Source organism: Gastrolobium bilobum, unplaced genomic scaffold (assembly GCF_033153095.1).
Source record: "Gastrolobium bilobum isolate Gb01-03AN ecotype WA unplaced genomic scaffold, APGP_CSIRO_Gbil_v1 utg21994, whole genome shotgun sequence".
Classification (NCBI taxonomy): Eukaryota; Viridiplantae; Streptophyta; class Magnoliopsida; order Fabales; family Fabaceae; genus Gastrolobium; species Gastrolobium bilobum.
The window spans coordinates 213209-227962 of NW_026896998.1; the positions used below are offsets into that span (position 1 = coordinate 213209).

Here is a 14754-nt window from a genome sequence, read left to right on the forward strand (position 1 = left end):
TACCGCATTAGTTCAAAAAAGACGCGCACAACTGTATTTTAATAACAAAAAACGCAGTTTCATCTGGACGAGTGCTATATTCTCTCGTGAAGAAATGTCATTATAGCAAATGACTAGTCACTTAGTCAGCATTTCTCTTCAGACGTTACTCATTTACTCTCTTTCTTCCATCTATCATACACACTCCCAAGAAACAAACCATGTTTCAACCGACGGTTACATTAATGTCAGCGCAGATAAGATTAACAATCTTCGGTATTTACAAGTAATATCATCCACCATTTTGAAAATTCAGATTTTTCTTTTGGTGAAAGAATCTCAACTAGAAAAAAACAATGTTCAAAGGCGTATCCAGTAGCTTCGGAAGTTAGTTTTGAACTTCAGAAATGAAGACTCCTGGATGCAATTGACGCCCTATAAATGGTCGACCAAAGATAAGTAAAAGAAACATCATCACAGTTATTGTACAAATTTCAGAAAATTAAAGTGTACCAACCATGCTTGCCGACATTTGACAGCTTCATGGCGAACAGCTCTCTTTGTATCATTAAGAGACTTCGATATTGCTCGTAGTACCTAATATAATCAATATGAAGAACATTTAATCCCCATGTACCAAAAACGAAAATGCAAAAAAAAAGAGGTCAACACTTGATTCCAAGCACTGAGCACTATTTACGTTATAATAGTAAGGACCGAAGAGAATATTTGTCTAGAGCAAATAATCATCCCTTCAAGCTAAAAGCTTGACAAACCTGTGTTCTCGTAGGATAGATACGCGCATGGGGCAGCTCAGACAAGGCAACAAGACATTGAATAGCTGTCTCTCGAACAAGCTGCAAAAGGAGACAGAGAAATCCACCATTAACATCATCGTTGACTTCGACCCATCTAGACAATAAGATGGCAACAAGGTGAAAAGAGGGGTCTAAGGGTTTTAGCAAGAATTCTTGAGCAGAAACCCTTTGCCAAGTAATAAATTAGTATGAGAAAGTAAGCTTTTTTGAGTCAGCTTGTCTTTGAACCAAGACTTCATCTATCTAAGCCATAGCAAAAAATAACTTGCGACCAGGAGTTCAGGCCTCTCCTGCTGGCCCTAATGTGGTTCAGAACTGCAAACATGTCTAACAGGCAATAAGGTCACTTTATAACACAACGAGTCAGCAAATAACTTGCATAGGGAAAATCTGATACCGTCTTATGAGGGTAGTCCACAAGCTTAATCAGGCAATTGATGATAATATGTGCATTGTCAGCTACAGCTTCTTGCTCTGCAAGAACGTACATAGCTTATATAAGAAAGCATTAACAGGTCATTCATTATTCTTGCCTATGATTACATTATCATCATCAGCTTCATCCCCAACACAATTGCGAGTGGCATGGTAATACTTTCTTTGTGAAAACACAACCAGAAGCTATAAACAAGCACCAAGTGCATCGGCAAGGAACATGCAGACACTAGTATTTGCAAATACCAGATATTGCACCAGAATCTAGAAATAGGTGCAATGGCTAATATCAAGGTCTTGGTGAAAATTCTTATTAACAATGACATTTGATCTTTCTAACAACCCAATTTCTTTCACATGAGGAAATCATAAAAAGAAACAAAAATAGAAAGTAAATTGAATCACAGTAGATAACTTGAAATTTACACCAAGCTATATGCCCATATCTTGACCCTAAAAGTTCAGATAAGACAACATTAAATACTATAAGCATTGCAATTACCATTTTTCTCAGTCAATATCCCAGATAAAACTAGCAAGAGACTATACAAGATATCTTTATCTTGGATATCTTCTGTCAACATGGTCAAGCAATCCAGTAGAACTGGTATGAGCTGCAAAATATGCCAAGGAACTTACTGTAATAAAAGTAGTTGATCAAGAAAAACAAATACATAACTTTTAGATAAAAAAAAGAAATAATTAAAATCCTGCAAATATATTATGTGTAATTAATGATAGTTTATAATTTCTCAAACTAACCTTTTTAGCTTCACTCAGTATAACAATAAGTGGGGTATCAGACATGATATGTGCAAAAGCTCGATACAAAAAAGATCTGAGATTGTACAAATCAGCAGTTTAGACATTTGTAGGAAGAAGGTAGAAGATGCAAAGGCAAACTCCAAGTCAAAACAACTCAATGACAATTTGGCAATACTGTGGTGTTTGTATGTATATGGGGGACCTTGCACCCAATTCTAGTCAATAAGGCATCAAAATATTAAAAAGTGAGCTACTCACAAATGCCACTGGGAGGAAAAATAGTTTTTATTTTGAGAGAGAACAGTACATCTACCTGGAGAACGAAGAATGAGATTTTGTGATCAACTGTTGAAACATAGGCATTATAGAAGAGAAAAACCGCTGCTTATATAGAGGCCGTATTATGGCATGGAATTTTCTGTTCAAACAAACTTCAGAATCACTCATAAGAACATGAAAAGCATCAGCAGCACATTTCATTGCCAAAGGATCCCAATTCTGCTCTTCAGCATTTTCAAGTGAATCTTGGATCAAAGGCAAGGCATTATTTGTGCCTGATATTAAGCACTCGATAAGAATCATAGTGATGTCTTTAATCTTTTCATGACCACGCAGAAGCAAACCTTTTCCAATCCAAGAGAGCCCACAAATGGCATTGATCTGAAGCAATCTATCATTTGCAATGCCCAGGCACAAATCAGTAAGAACCATTTCACTCCCATTACTTATTCCATTAAATCTCCGCAACATATCAGTACTAGAAAAGCATATTTTTGTGTTGAATATAACATCCAGAGCTTCTTCCAAGGTAATGTCAACTGCACCATTGGGTTTTGAAATGAATTTGTTAATCATAGAACCCAAGGCCTGTGCAGCTGGAACAACACCCCTGAGGAGGGTTATTATAAACAGATGCAGAAGTACTTTTATATTTGGAATGTGTGTTTTGGGGCAAACTGCAATAACTACTGAAGCAAATAATGAAAGTATCGCTTCATCTCTAGGGGGAATGTCATATTTTACAGGAGTTAGTGGTAATCTTTCCACTTCATTAAGCTGAAAGTTAGTATGTGCTGATAGTATACTGTAAGCTTTTTGAATTATAATATTTTGGCTCTCCACAGAGCAACTCCCAACAGAAAGTTTCATCACTTTCATTATTGCATCAAGAAGACCCTGAAGTACAAGCAGGAAAAATCACCGTTACTGCTTGAATTGTTTATTTAGTTGCATGTATATAATAATGAGTACGGGACTTTAGATAAAATCACAAAATAATTAAGGACGATTAATTACGAGGGTCACAATTATATAAACCTTTTCCTCAAATTGGACTATGAAGTCCATGCAATTTCCTGCTTGGCTCCAAATATCCACAGCAAATTGCACAACAAACTCCTCTGAACCTCCATTTTCATGGATCCTGCCCAGATTTAATTAAAACTATATCAGAAGGTACAAATCCTCCATGCTCCTTGTGCATAGAGAACAGCAATGCATTGGAAACAACAGTTGATAAACTGAAAGAGCTATTAGTCCATCCTTCCTTATTTCTAATACAAAATATCAGGTATTTTCTTATCTTAGTGAAGAAAATTCAATAGTCACAGCAAAGTGAAATTAATATACAAGTCCTGAAGAGTTTAATACCATGGAAGCAACTTGCAAGAAAAGCACTCCAAAAGCTGAACAGCAGTTTCAGAAGACCTTAAATTTCTATGGACCTAGATGAACAAATGCCAGAAAGTTACAATCACATTCAAAAACGTAAATCTCACAATACTACTGTAAGGATAAAAAGTGTAAATAACCAATTCAACCCAAAAGCTTAAGCTGGTGGGTGAGGACTTTTTAATGGTTTTATATATCTCAACACGCCCCCTCACACGAGAGCCCATCGGGCTAGAAGGGTGGACAATGCATAGGTCCACCTACCTGTGCTAAGAAATTCCACAAGAGAAAGTGGGGGGTGGTGAGGATCAAACCCGGGACACAAGGCTCTGATACCATGTAAATAACCAATTAAAAGCATGCAAAAATTTTAAAATAACCAATGAAAAAAATAAAATAACATATTCAAAGATGCTTTTAAAGAAGCAGATAGAGTATTGGAGTTATATACATACATGAACCTCAGATAGATTAGCAAATACAGCTCCTCCCAACCCTTGAAGAATTGTCAGCATATTTTTCATTCCAGTCATGCCTATATCAGATAATGCTTCCACTTTGAGTGAAAAGGGCAGAGTAATATCATCATGAGACAGCATTTCCACAATTTCTTCGACAATAAAACTCCTGTAGCTCATAGCTTTTTCAGACTCATGAAACTTTTCAACAAATGAGCCAATATGAAATAATGCTTTCAATGCTGCTTTCCATAATATTGTTTTGTTGAAATCCTCTATGATAATTGACATGAACTTCCTCAAAATATTCTCAAATATTGATTTTGGTATGGGAAAAACATCTAAACGAAACATAGCCAGTAACTGCAAACCCTTCACTGCATATCGTACCAAAAGCAAAAAAGGAATCAGCAATGTGCAGATATAATAATAAATTCACAAGGTAGTGAATCAAATAAACATAATGTGCATCATGATATAAATTGTAGTAAATGCATGTAAAGTGTGAACCTTGCGTAGTCATGCATTTCATACGAAAACATAAATCCCGAGCTCCCAAAAGTCATTTGAATAAATTTGTTCTAAATTCTGATTAATCATTTAAACTAATTATAGTCTACAGAAATGCAACAAGATAGTTTTAGTTTAGCAGTTCCCTTCAGAACCAGTAATCTGACTTTATACACCTAAGGTGGCTTTAGTTTCAAGTCTCTGGGCAAATTACAATTATTTGGTTGGAAAGGAATGCTTCTGTTTTTCAAAATTGTCACTTTCACCTTAGATTTGTTATGGTATAGGGTTGTGTTTATGGCTTCACTTAGACCTGTGGGCATTTCTGCAGATTGGAACACTTTGCTGCATTTTTGAACCGCTTTGCCTTATTGTTTCCCTTTTTCTTTTCTCTAATAGAAAGATTTCTTATCCTCCCCAAATGTGCTTTATTCCCCTTCTTTCTAAAAAGTTTTCATCTTTTATCAAAATAAATAAATACACCACAAGTTCATGACACATTTCTCATGGATGAGCTACTTAAGAAGAGTAACACTGAAAAAAATACGATCAAAATTCTGGAAAAGAAACAAAGACTGAGTATTTAGATAAAAATGTTATACTCGGATAGATAAAGAGCATCACCTCCAATGTATACATCTCGATCAAGGGGGCATATGTCAGCACTTACTGCCAAGACTGAACCAAAGGCATTAGATAATGGAGTTGAAAAACTATGAAGCATAGTGCAAAATGTCTCATGCTCGAAAACATACTGCAGAGCTTGTTCCTCAGATGCAACAATCAGTTCCCTGCATCCTGCAAGCAGTTCAATGCAGAGATAAAGGAATCCAGACTTCACTTTCTGAGAGGGAAAAATATCACCATTTGGCGAGCTATCAATATTACTAACAGAAAATCCCAAATTATCCATTATTCGGGAGAAAAGACTATGAAACACGGTGTTGCAAGAAGAAACGGAAGTCTTGGCAGTAATATAGAGAATGCGACCGATAGCATGTAGTTTCTTCTTTTCTTGCACAGGAATAGCATCGTATATCTCATAGGAGGCGATGATGTTGAAAATAACATTGACATCCTCATCATCAATTATCAAGCTAACTAACAAACTGCTATTTTGCATGATAAGCTGCTGAAGGAGGGACAGAGCCTCTATTACAAATTCATTCTTTGGGAAGTCAATACCATCTACAGAAGCTAGAGCAAAAGAAAAATCTGGCTCCTCCAAATAATTATATATGGTGTCTTTTAATGAAGACCAAATAGTCTTAGCATGTTTTGCAATTCTTTCTGCTCCATACTTGCAGCAGCACGCTCTAAGATATTTTAAGGAATCAATCTGAATTCAAAGAAAACCAACACACAGAGAAATATGAATGGTTAAGTTAATAAAAAAAGAAAAGTACAAAAGTGATTGAACAGATATTTAGCACAAAAGATAGAAATGATATTCTATTAATACCAACCTTTGCTGAATTTAGCGAAGAAGAAAGTTTCTCAAGAAGCAGAGGAATGACAAATGGCTCAAAAAGAGGTGTAGAAGAGAATGCAGACTGCAGAAAAGTAAAATAATTAGCTCATAATAGAGTTCTATAAAACACAACCGAAATAACATATACTCAGCCAGTTTTTACAAGCAAGATATACAACATTGTAAGAGATTTAAGGCCACTAATTCTTAATTATTAGGGATATTTGCCTTTAAAAATAGAAAAGCATTTTACTTGAACACCTCCAATTTCTGATGTTTATCTCCAGAGCCTTGTGAAGTTATCAGTAAAACTGTGGTCTATCTTCAAAGAGAAAGGAAGAGAAAAGAAAACCATAAAACCATTCCACTCTAACCTTCAATTTTATAATCCCGAATCTTAGCATAAAATCCAGAAATTTTAGAGAGACAATTTTTTTTTTTTTTAAAAAAAAGGTGAGAGGCAGAGAGAGAATTAAAATTGAGTATAAGTTTTCCAAAAAAATAAATAAATTAAAAGTTTAAAATTCCAGAGGTTCACATCAAAGACTAAATAACTAACTATAAGAAAATACAACCACTGAAAGCAAATCACCACAAAGTCTGAATGAAAGTTCCACATACCATCAAAGCCCTGGACAGGTCATCTCTTTGCACATGAGCATCCCCACCAATTGGCTGGTAAGGAAACAAACAATACAAAAAAATAACAAAAAGTCAGAATGAATATTTACAAAGAAAATATTCCTCTTGTCACAATGTCCCAGCATCAATATAATATGACATAGCCACATAGGCCAAAACAGGTCCACATACATTCATACCAAGCATATCCTTAGTGTCTCAAGCATACATGCTCAAGTGATGTATAGAAATCAGTATTCATAAATGGAGAAGTTCAATGGAGAAATATGTGCGACAGATTAATCTTACATGCGTAAAGTGAATGGGAAAGTACGGTTCTAAAATATCGAAAAGATCACTAGCAAAGCTTGCAAGGAGACCAGATGGATTAGGATATAATCGTGCCAAAAACTCAACAATATGAAAAGCGAGCATTAAACATTCTGGATCCTTTTCTGAATCCATGGCTTCACAAATTCCATAAATAAGGTCCTCCCCCTACAAGAGAGTCAAGAATCAATGTATTATATGATTAAAAATGAGACCATAGGTGTCATAAAGAGAAATATCAGCAGCAAATTTGAATGATAAAGTATTTTCAATAATTATGGAGTAAAAACTAGCTTACATAGATTACATATTTGGGATTACAGAATGTAAGTCATACATTGGCCTCCATATGTTTGTTCTTTTTAGTTGGATATCTTATCCTCTGCACTTGTACTTCACTATTTTTATATCCCTAATAATACTTCTTTGTATATTAAAAAACAATAGATTGAACAAATTCCAAAATCTATGCCCCAATTTAAGCAAAACAAGAAAGATACACTCTTATTTTTAAATACTGCATAAAAAGTCCATTAACTTTACAAAGGATCCACATTTAAAAAACATACCAACTGATATTCAATCATGAAAAATAGTTTTTGTATAACAAAATGGGATTGTAATAAAACATTTGGAAGTAGGAAGTAGATACATGCAACTAAACGCAAATAAATGGAAACTGATCTGATTTGCTATAAACAATTAAAGCAAAGAAAAGGGAAGTACAACCAAACATGAGGATAAGATATTCTACTCAACATTGATAATTTATATGACATATAATTATATATTCATGGTGAAAAAATATAAGATGCCACAACACTAATCAATAAGCTATCTATGTCCAACTTATATTCATATCTATGCTGTCTTCAGTAAAAACTGTACCTAAGAAACTTTCTGGTTATGTATTGTATGTACAGGGAAGTGGCAGCAGAAAGGAAAGGGGAATGTTTATGAGTTAGACAAAAGGCAGATCCAAAGATACATTTTAAATTACGATATAACATCAAATAGAATGATAGTATGTTCAGGAATTTTGTTTTCTTTTTCCTTTATTCATTGCTATGCTGAAGTTTAGGGAAGCTTGGACTACCAGTGGAGCAACCACATCGGAGTAGCGTTCTAGCAGGCAATCAAGCAGTTCAAAGCATAGCTGCAGTGTTGAAACAAAGGAAGAGAAGGTGAGAGGTTTAGCAAATACAGCTTACATGAAGTCAAAAAAGGGTAGAATTACAGAAGAACTCCTGATAAAAATATTTACCATAAAGGAACAATAAACACTCAAGACTGATTGGTTAAGAAAGTTTAAGCCAGTATATAATGACTTCAAGTGGTTATTTTTACTTTTAACGAGAGTTTTTTTCTGGAACTTTCTTTCCCTCAGAAAAATTTAAAGCCTTTTCTGATTTTGGAAATTCTACTTTATACAGCAGAAGCATACATTTATTGTGGCTGTAAAAATAATTTACCTTCCTGTCATACTGTCCTAAAGATTGAACTTGCAAGTTTTGTAAAAAAGATTGAGCAATGGCTTTGGCATCACTATCAGTAACCATACCCACAACACTTTTTCTCCTTATCAGTGCCAAGCAACCCACAAGTGCACCTCGTACTGCTCTCCAATCTGCCTGAGTATAAATAATATTATATCATTTATATTATTAGAAAATATCATGAGAAAAATAGATATCATTAAGGAGATCATTGATCACCAATCATAACACTTTTTTGTAAAGTCAAAAAGCAAAACGATCCTGTTCAATCAGCAGTGCTCAAGACTCAAGCACAAGCATTTCATAAAATCAACTCAACCCAATCAAGCTTTGAACGACAAATGAAATCCCCATGATATGGCAATATAGATGGAAAAGGAATTGCAGGAATAAACAGATGGAATAAAAAAGCCATTGACAGAATCAAACTAGAATAAAAGTTTAGAAAATTCTCAAACCAAGAACTTAAAAAAGTAAGTAAAGTAGCAGAAGAAATACTCATACAGACCAGTCTGTCCTTGAAGAACCCAACCAAGCTATGTATAGTTGCACTGGCAAGTGGTTTTGATTCGATACGAGTAAGCACCTCCGCTAGAAGAAGTATTCCTGAAGAATTTTTTCCAATACACATTCAGGCATTAAACTTACACCATTAAACTTACATCAATATATGAATATGCAGGCGAATGATATCAGTATGCATTTGTAGAGAACATATCTGCCCGTACGTACCCATTCTCTCTCTCTCTCTCTCTCTCTCTCTCTCTATCTCTCTCTCTCTCTCTCTCTCTCTCTCTCTATATATATATATATATATATATATATTGTGTGGTGGTGATCAGTCTACAATACCTCCTACCAAAATCTAATTCACCACAATTTTTTATTTGTTCTCTCATTCATGATTTGACAGAGATTGCTTTATGTAATACATGCTATGCTAGCTTCAAAATAAAGAAAATGCACCTCTTGCACGAATAACGTTATCTGTTGTGGTCAAATACATATCCAATTCTCTCACCTAAATTTTGGAACAGTAAAAACGAGTCAAGTCTAGAAAAAGACACAAATTAAGCAGATACATGAAAATCTCTTGTTTATTTTGTTTTTAAAGGAAGAAAGGACGAAGAGACAAGGGGAAACGTGCCAGTGCTTCTAGAGTTAAGGCATCAGTGATTACGAGACATCCAATTGCGTCCAAACTTGCAGCCTGTAGTGCATAAGCATGATTACCAAAGCAAGCATGTAGAGAAACAGTGCAATACAGAAGGGGAAAACTGTTGTTTAGTTCAAATAGCAGGTAAGTAAAAATGATTAGGAATTAGAACTATCCACGAACGAATCGAGGGAGGGATCGAACCTGGTGAGTGGGAGTAGAAGTAGAAGAGGAATCGATGTATGACTCAATGTGGCGAGTCAATTGAGTGGGTTCCGCCATGGTCGATGAAGAGAGAGAGAGTATCGAGGGTTTTAGAATTTACAATTACAGAGAAAGAGAGAGACTGAAGTACAGGGTTTAAGCAAAGTATCTTAATATGAAATGAAACTTATGCAAAGACGTCGACATAAATGAGAGTAATATAATTTTGGATATTTTTCTAATTTCTTTATCTTATTAAGTGAAATCAATATTTATTTAAATTATTTAACAAGAATATTTAAAAATAAATGTGTTCCTAATATTTCTCAATTCACAAAAAAAAATTGCTCATTATACAAACTAAAAGACAACAAAATGACAAATGATTGATTTTTCACTATATGATTCAGGAATAGTGCTAGACTTGTCTGTTTTTAGTTTAACTCAATCTTATTAAAACCTGGCCGGTCGGTCGAGATAATAGGTTATCGGGTTTAATAAGTGGGTTAGTGATTCAATAAGTGGATAAGTGGTTCAATCACATGAGTTGTTAAGTATATGTAAATTTATAATTTATATTAAAAAAATTATAAACATATTTAAATACATGTAAAAAATAATATCAATTTCAAATATTTTAATATGAAAAATAATAAATTACACATCATAATCAAGATAATATTAGTGTTATAGATACATAACATAGGTAAGTCAATACATAATAGAGCACTCAAATATTTCAAAATAAAACAAATCATTTGAGTGTGAGTGAAAAAAATAAAGGTATCAATTGATGAGAATAAACAAGATTTTTTTTTCAATCTGGCCGAGTCACCAGTTGAACTGACTGGGTAACCGATCTTTTTAAAAACCAGTCGTGTCGTACCGGTTCCATGACATGATCGATCCAACATGAAAATCAGACCGGTTATATAACTAGTTCATCGATTTTCGGGTCGACCCGATTTTTATAACAATGATTTAACTATTACACAATCAGAAAATTAAACCTTACACAAATGTAATTTTATGAATAATTTTTTAAGAATTTTTAATATTATTCAATTTATAAATATGTATACATGAAATGGTACACAATTTTATAAGTTTGGACATTTGTAGTCTTTCTTTATTTTTATTTCAATATATTGATTTAGTTCTATTAAAATATATATATATATATATATATATATATATATATATATCTATATATAGATATATATATATAAAGAATCAATTCAATACAAAAACTTATGTTGTTGGATGAGGGTATATTAATGATTTTATATTTCTGTAACACGTCCGTTCACATCAAAGCCCATTGGACTTGAATGATAGATAATGCATCAGACTCAATCTACTTGTGCTAAGAAATTCTATAATATTTAATTATTTTTATTTAAAGAACCAATTCAACCTAAAAGTTTAAGCTAATGGATGAAGTTATATTAATAATTTTATATTATCACATGAGTATTTTTAAATGTAAGGTAAAATATAAATTATATAAATTAAAAGAAAATTTTGCATAATTAATTAAAAAATCAAATGATGTGTTACTTTTAAGAAAAAAGTACACTAAAAAACTCAATGACTCTCAAGAAAATACAGTCTGTTATATGTACTAAAAAAGAGAGTCTGTTTTTATATATAAAATGAACCAGTATTGTTTACCAGATATTCAATCGTGTGTAATTGAATAATCATACTAGAATTCACCCATCACAGATGATAATGTTAAGGAAAATGTTACTCTCCTTTTACATAAGATTACTTCTCTCTTACTCTCTCACTTCGATTTTCGCACCTCACTTTTTTCTTTTTTTTCTTTTTTCTTATAATGGTGGGACCCACTCATTTTATCTCTACAACATAAGATACTTATCTTATGTTGAAGGAGAATAATAAAACCCTAATGTTAAACAGCTCAGCACTCGGCAACGAAGGAAAGGAAAGGGAAAAAATACAAGGTAACAGTTGAAATAATCAAATACAGAGAGGAAGATAAATCAGGTCCACTGGTCCATTGTTATTTCAGCTTCCCAAGTAATTCCAATGAACTGAATACTAATCTTGCCATTAATTCTTGTTCTTTGCTTATAATTAGTGCATATGCTCATGACATCAGCCCATGGGCTTTGGTTGGATGGGCCACAGCCCATTTTGCAATCTGGTGAACCTGGTTGCAGTTTCCGTCCAGGTGAGTCCGGGGAAGGAACATTTAACATTTCAAACATTTTGGGAGAGAGAGAGAGAGAGAGAGAGAGAGAGAGAGGATGGCAGTGGCATTTGTGGAAATCCAAGTTGGTGAGCAGAAGCTATTCAATGGAGTTCGATTCCCTATTGTGGTGTCTCCTTCTCCTCCTCCTGCAACTGCAACTGCTGCTATCCCTCTTACGCAATCCATCAAAGCCCATAAACCATTCCTCGAATCATTGCTTCTCAAATCCGGTGCTGTCCTTTTCAGGGGTTTCCCTCTCAACACCCCATCCCATTTCAACGACTTCGTCGAAGCATTCGGCTACGAGGAGCTTCCCTACGTGGGTGGCGCCGCACCCCGCACCAACGTTGTTGGTCGTGTCTTCACAGCCAATGAGTCCCCACCTGACCAGAAGATCCCCTTCCACCATGAGATGGCCCAGGTCTCACTCCCATCATTCGCCCCCTATTCTCAATCATTTCCTGTAACTAAGGTTGTCTGAACTGAACATCTTAATTGAATTGGGGTTTATGAACAGGTTCCTGAATTTCCTTCCAAATTGTTTTTCTTCTGTGAAGTGGAACCTGGGAGTGGGGGTGAAACCCCAATTGTTCTTAGCCATGTTGTGTATAACAGGATGAAGGACAAGTACCCTGATTTTGTGGACAGATTAGAGGAACATGGTTTGTTGTACATTAGGGTTTTAGGGGAAGACGACAACCCTTCATCTCCAATTGGCCGTGGCTGGAAATCAACCTTCTTGACCAGCGATAAGGCCATCGCTGAGCAAAGGTTTCTGCTTTTTTAAAAGGATTCTCTTTATTTTTATGTGAAGAAAAAATGTTGCATATTTGATCAGTGAGTTTATGTGTAGCTCTTATTCTTCATGCTTTGGTAATGGTCTCACTTTGAATAATTTGCAGGGCTGCTAAACTGGGTATGAAGCTGGAATGGTTGGAAGATGGAGGAGTGAAAACAATTATGGGTCCAATCCCGGGTGTAAAGTATGATGAGAAAAGACAACGCAAGATATGGTTTAATAGCATGGTGGCTGCTTACATTGGGTGGGAAGATGAACGAAATGATCCTGTTAAGGCTGTCACCTTTGGGGATGGCCAGCCATTACATGCTGATGTAGTCTATGATTGTCTCAAGATTTTGGAGGAGGAATCTGTTGCCATTCCTTGGCAAAAAGGGGACGTTCTCTTGCTTGATAATTTTGCCGTCCTTCATTCCCGAAGATCATTCAATCCACCTCGCAGGGTGTTGGCTTCACTTGTCAAGTAGATTCCTAGCTTAGCACTACCGATTGTACTATATACTTCAGCTATATCAGAAGCTTGCACTACCTAAAATTCAAGCTGTATTCTATGTACCAAAAATAAATGAATAAAATTCTAGCTGTATTTGTGATATCTTAGCAATATGTATATATATATGCCGAGGTACTGGAAACAATAACTGTTTCAGCCGTAATTGCTGAACCATGAAATAATAAGCAATTAGAAAGAAGAAAAGCATTAAAAAAAATTTGCTAAAATTGTCAACACAAATTGGTAGCAGCAGTGTGCAATGTTAAAAGTGATAGTTTATTTAATAGTAAGAGAGCTGAGTAGGTGGGAAAGAAAGAGTTTCGGTTCGATTTTCATATGTCATTTTTAGAAGGGTTTAAATATTTTCATCCTTAATCCGTCTCTTACTTCGGATTACTCTCCTAGTTGGTTCAAATAGTTGAAATTTGTAGGGAGACCGAGAAAAACTAACTCGACTCAAAGAAATAATTAAGATTGGATTAACTAGTGTCTAGTTTGTGCATTTGTGGTGCACTAGGCTTGAGATTTTTCCCACTGCCCAGCTTCTTTGGTTTTAAATCTTGAGATTTTTAAAGAGTTTTCTGCAATTGTTGAGTCCTCTTCAACAGATTTTAAAACCCCCCAATACACACACCCAACTGCTATAACCCCTAATTTCAATGGAGAAGAATATTTTCGATTGGAGTGACACAAATCCAATGTCCCTGAAAATTGTTTACTTATTTCACAATTGCTTAAATGTGTAATAGTTTATTTATTCATAGATCATGGCACAGATACCGGGGGATAAGTCAAGTTTGTGACAACTTTGTTCTTCTCCCACCTGCTATACTGGTCCCTGCACCCAACAAAGCATCGTTTCCTCCTTTGCTACGTTTTCAAACAGGAGACAGGATTGAAATGCGGCCCTTAATAGTACTATGTACAATGGACAACCTGCCACAACTAGCCTCTGAATATTTAAATTATTAAAATTGGTCATAAGACCCAAAAAGAAGGGCTTACAAAAACTTCTATGGCCTTCGGGTTAGACCCAATTAAATGGTTGGTGAACTAGAACAACACAGACCTGGTGACTAAGCTAATAGAGAAACCTGGTCTTAGAGATATCACATTCCATGGTATTAATAACAGTATGAGTAAAGACCAATGGGCCAATGACCGATAACTGCTTCGAATAAACCTTAATTTGAAGTCAGGTCCCAAAAAAATTTACATTATTTCAATGTAATCATTCGGTGCAGTGCATTATCAAAAGCAATTATGCATGCAGGATATACTAATTCTTTGTACGTTCTTACTTTCTTTCTTTTTGTTTAGTAATAAT

At 34.8% G+C, this 14754-nt stretch overlaps 2 protein-coding genes across 7 annotated transcripts; one reads left to right on the forward strand and one right to left on the reverse strand.

The window, feature by feature from the left end:
- Positions 1-156: 156 nt before the first annotated feature.
- LOC133303272 (MMS19 nucleotide excision repair protein homolog) lies at positions 157-10022 on the reverse strand. Of its 6 annotated transcripts, XM_061503152.1 has the most exons (20): positions 9915-10022; positions 9702-9764; positions 9521-9575; positions 9063-9160; positions 8531-8689; positions 8155-8214; positions 7038-7226; positions 6729-6782; positions 6103-6189; positions 5261-5975; positions 4124-4503; positions 3648-3721; positions 3315-3420; positions 2311-3173; positions 1995-2070; positions 1735-1846; positions 1195-1271; positions 756-836; positions 497-576; positions 157-414 (listed from the first exon to the last, which is right to left on the reverse strand). In XM_061503152.1, the coding sequence occupies exons 1-20, from the start codon at positions 9990-9992 to the stop codon at positions 381-383; spliced, it is 3441 nt and encodes a 1146-aa protein (XP_061359136.1). In that variant the 5' UTR covers positions 9993-10022; the 3' UTR covers positions 157-380. The 6 variants fall into 6 exon arrangements, with proteins under 6 accessions (XP_061359136.1, XP_061359139.1, XP_061359138.1 ...); XM_061503155.1 differs by lacking the exons at positions 9521-9575; positions 9702-9764 and having other exon boundaries at positions 8531-8685; positions 9915-9989; XM_061503154.1 differs by lacking the exons at positions 9521-9575; positions 9702-9764 and having other exon boundaries at positions 9915-9989.
- A 2121-nt stretch (positions 10023-12143) lies between these two features.
- LOC133303278 (clavaminate synthase-like protein At3g21360) lies at positions 12144-13529 on the forward strand. Its single transcript, XM_061503165.1, has 3 exons — positions 12144-12556; positions 12653-12906; positions 13038-13529. Exons 1-3 carry the CDS (start codon positions 12191-12193, stop codon positions 13399-13401), a joined length of 984 nt encoding a protein of 327 aa, XP_061359149.1. The 5' UTR covers positions 12144-12190; the 3' UTR covers positions 13402-13529.
- Positions 13530-14754: the final 1225 nt, after the last annotated feature.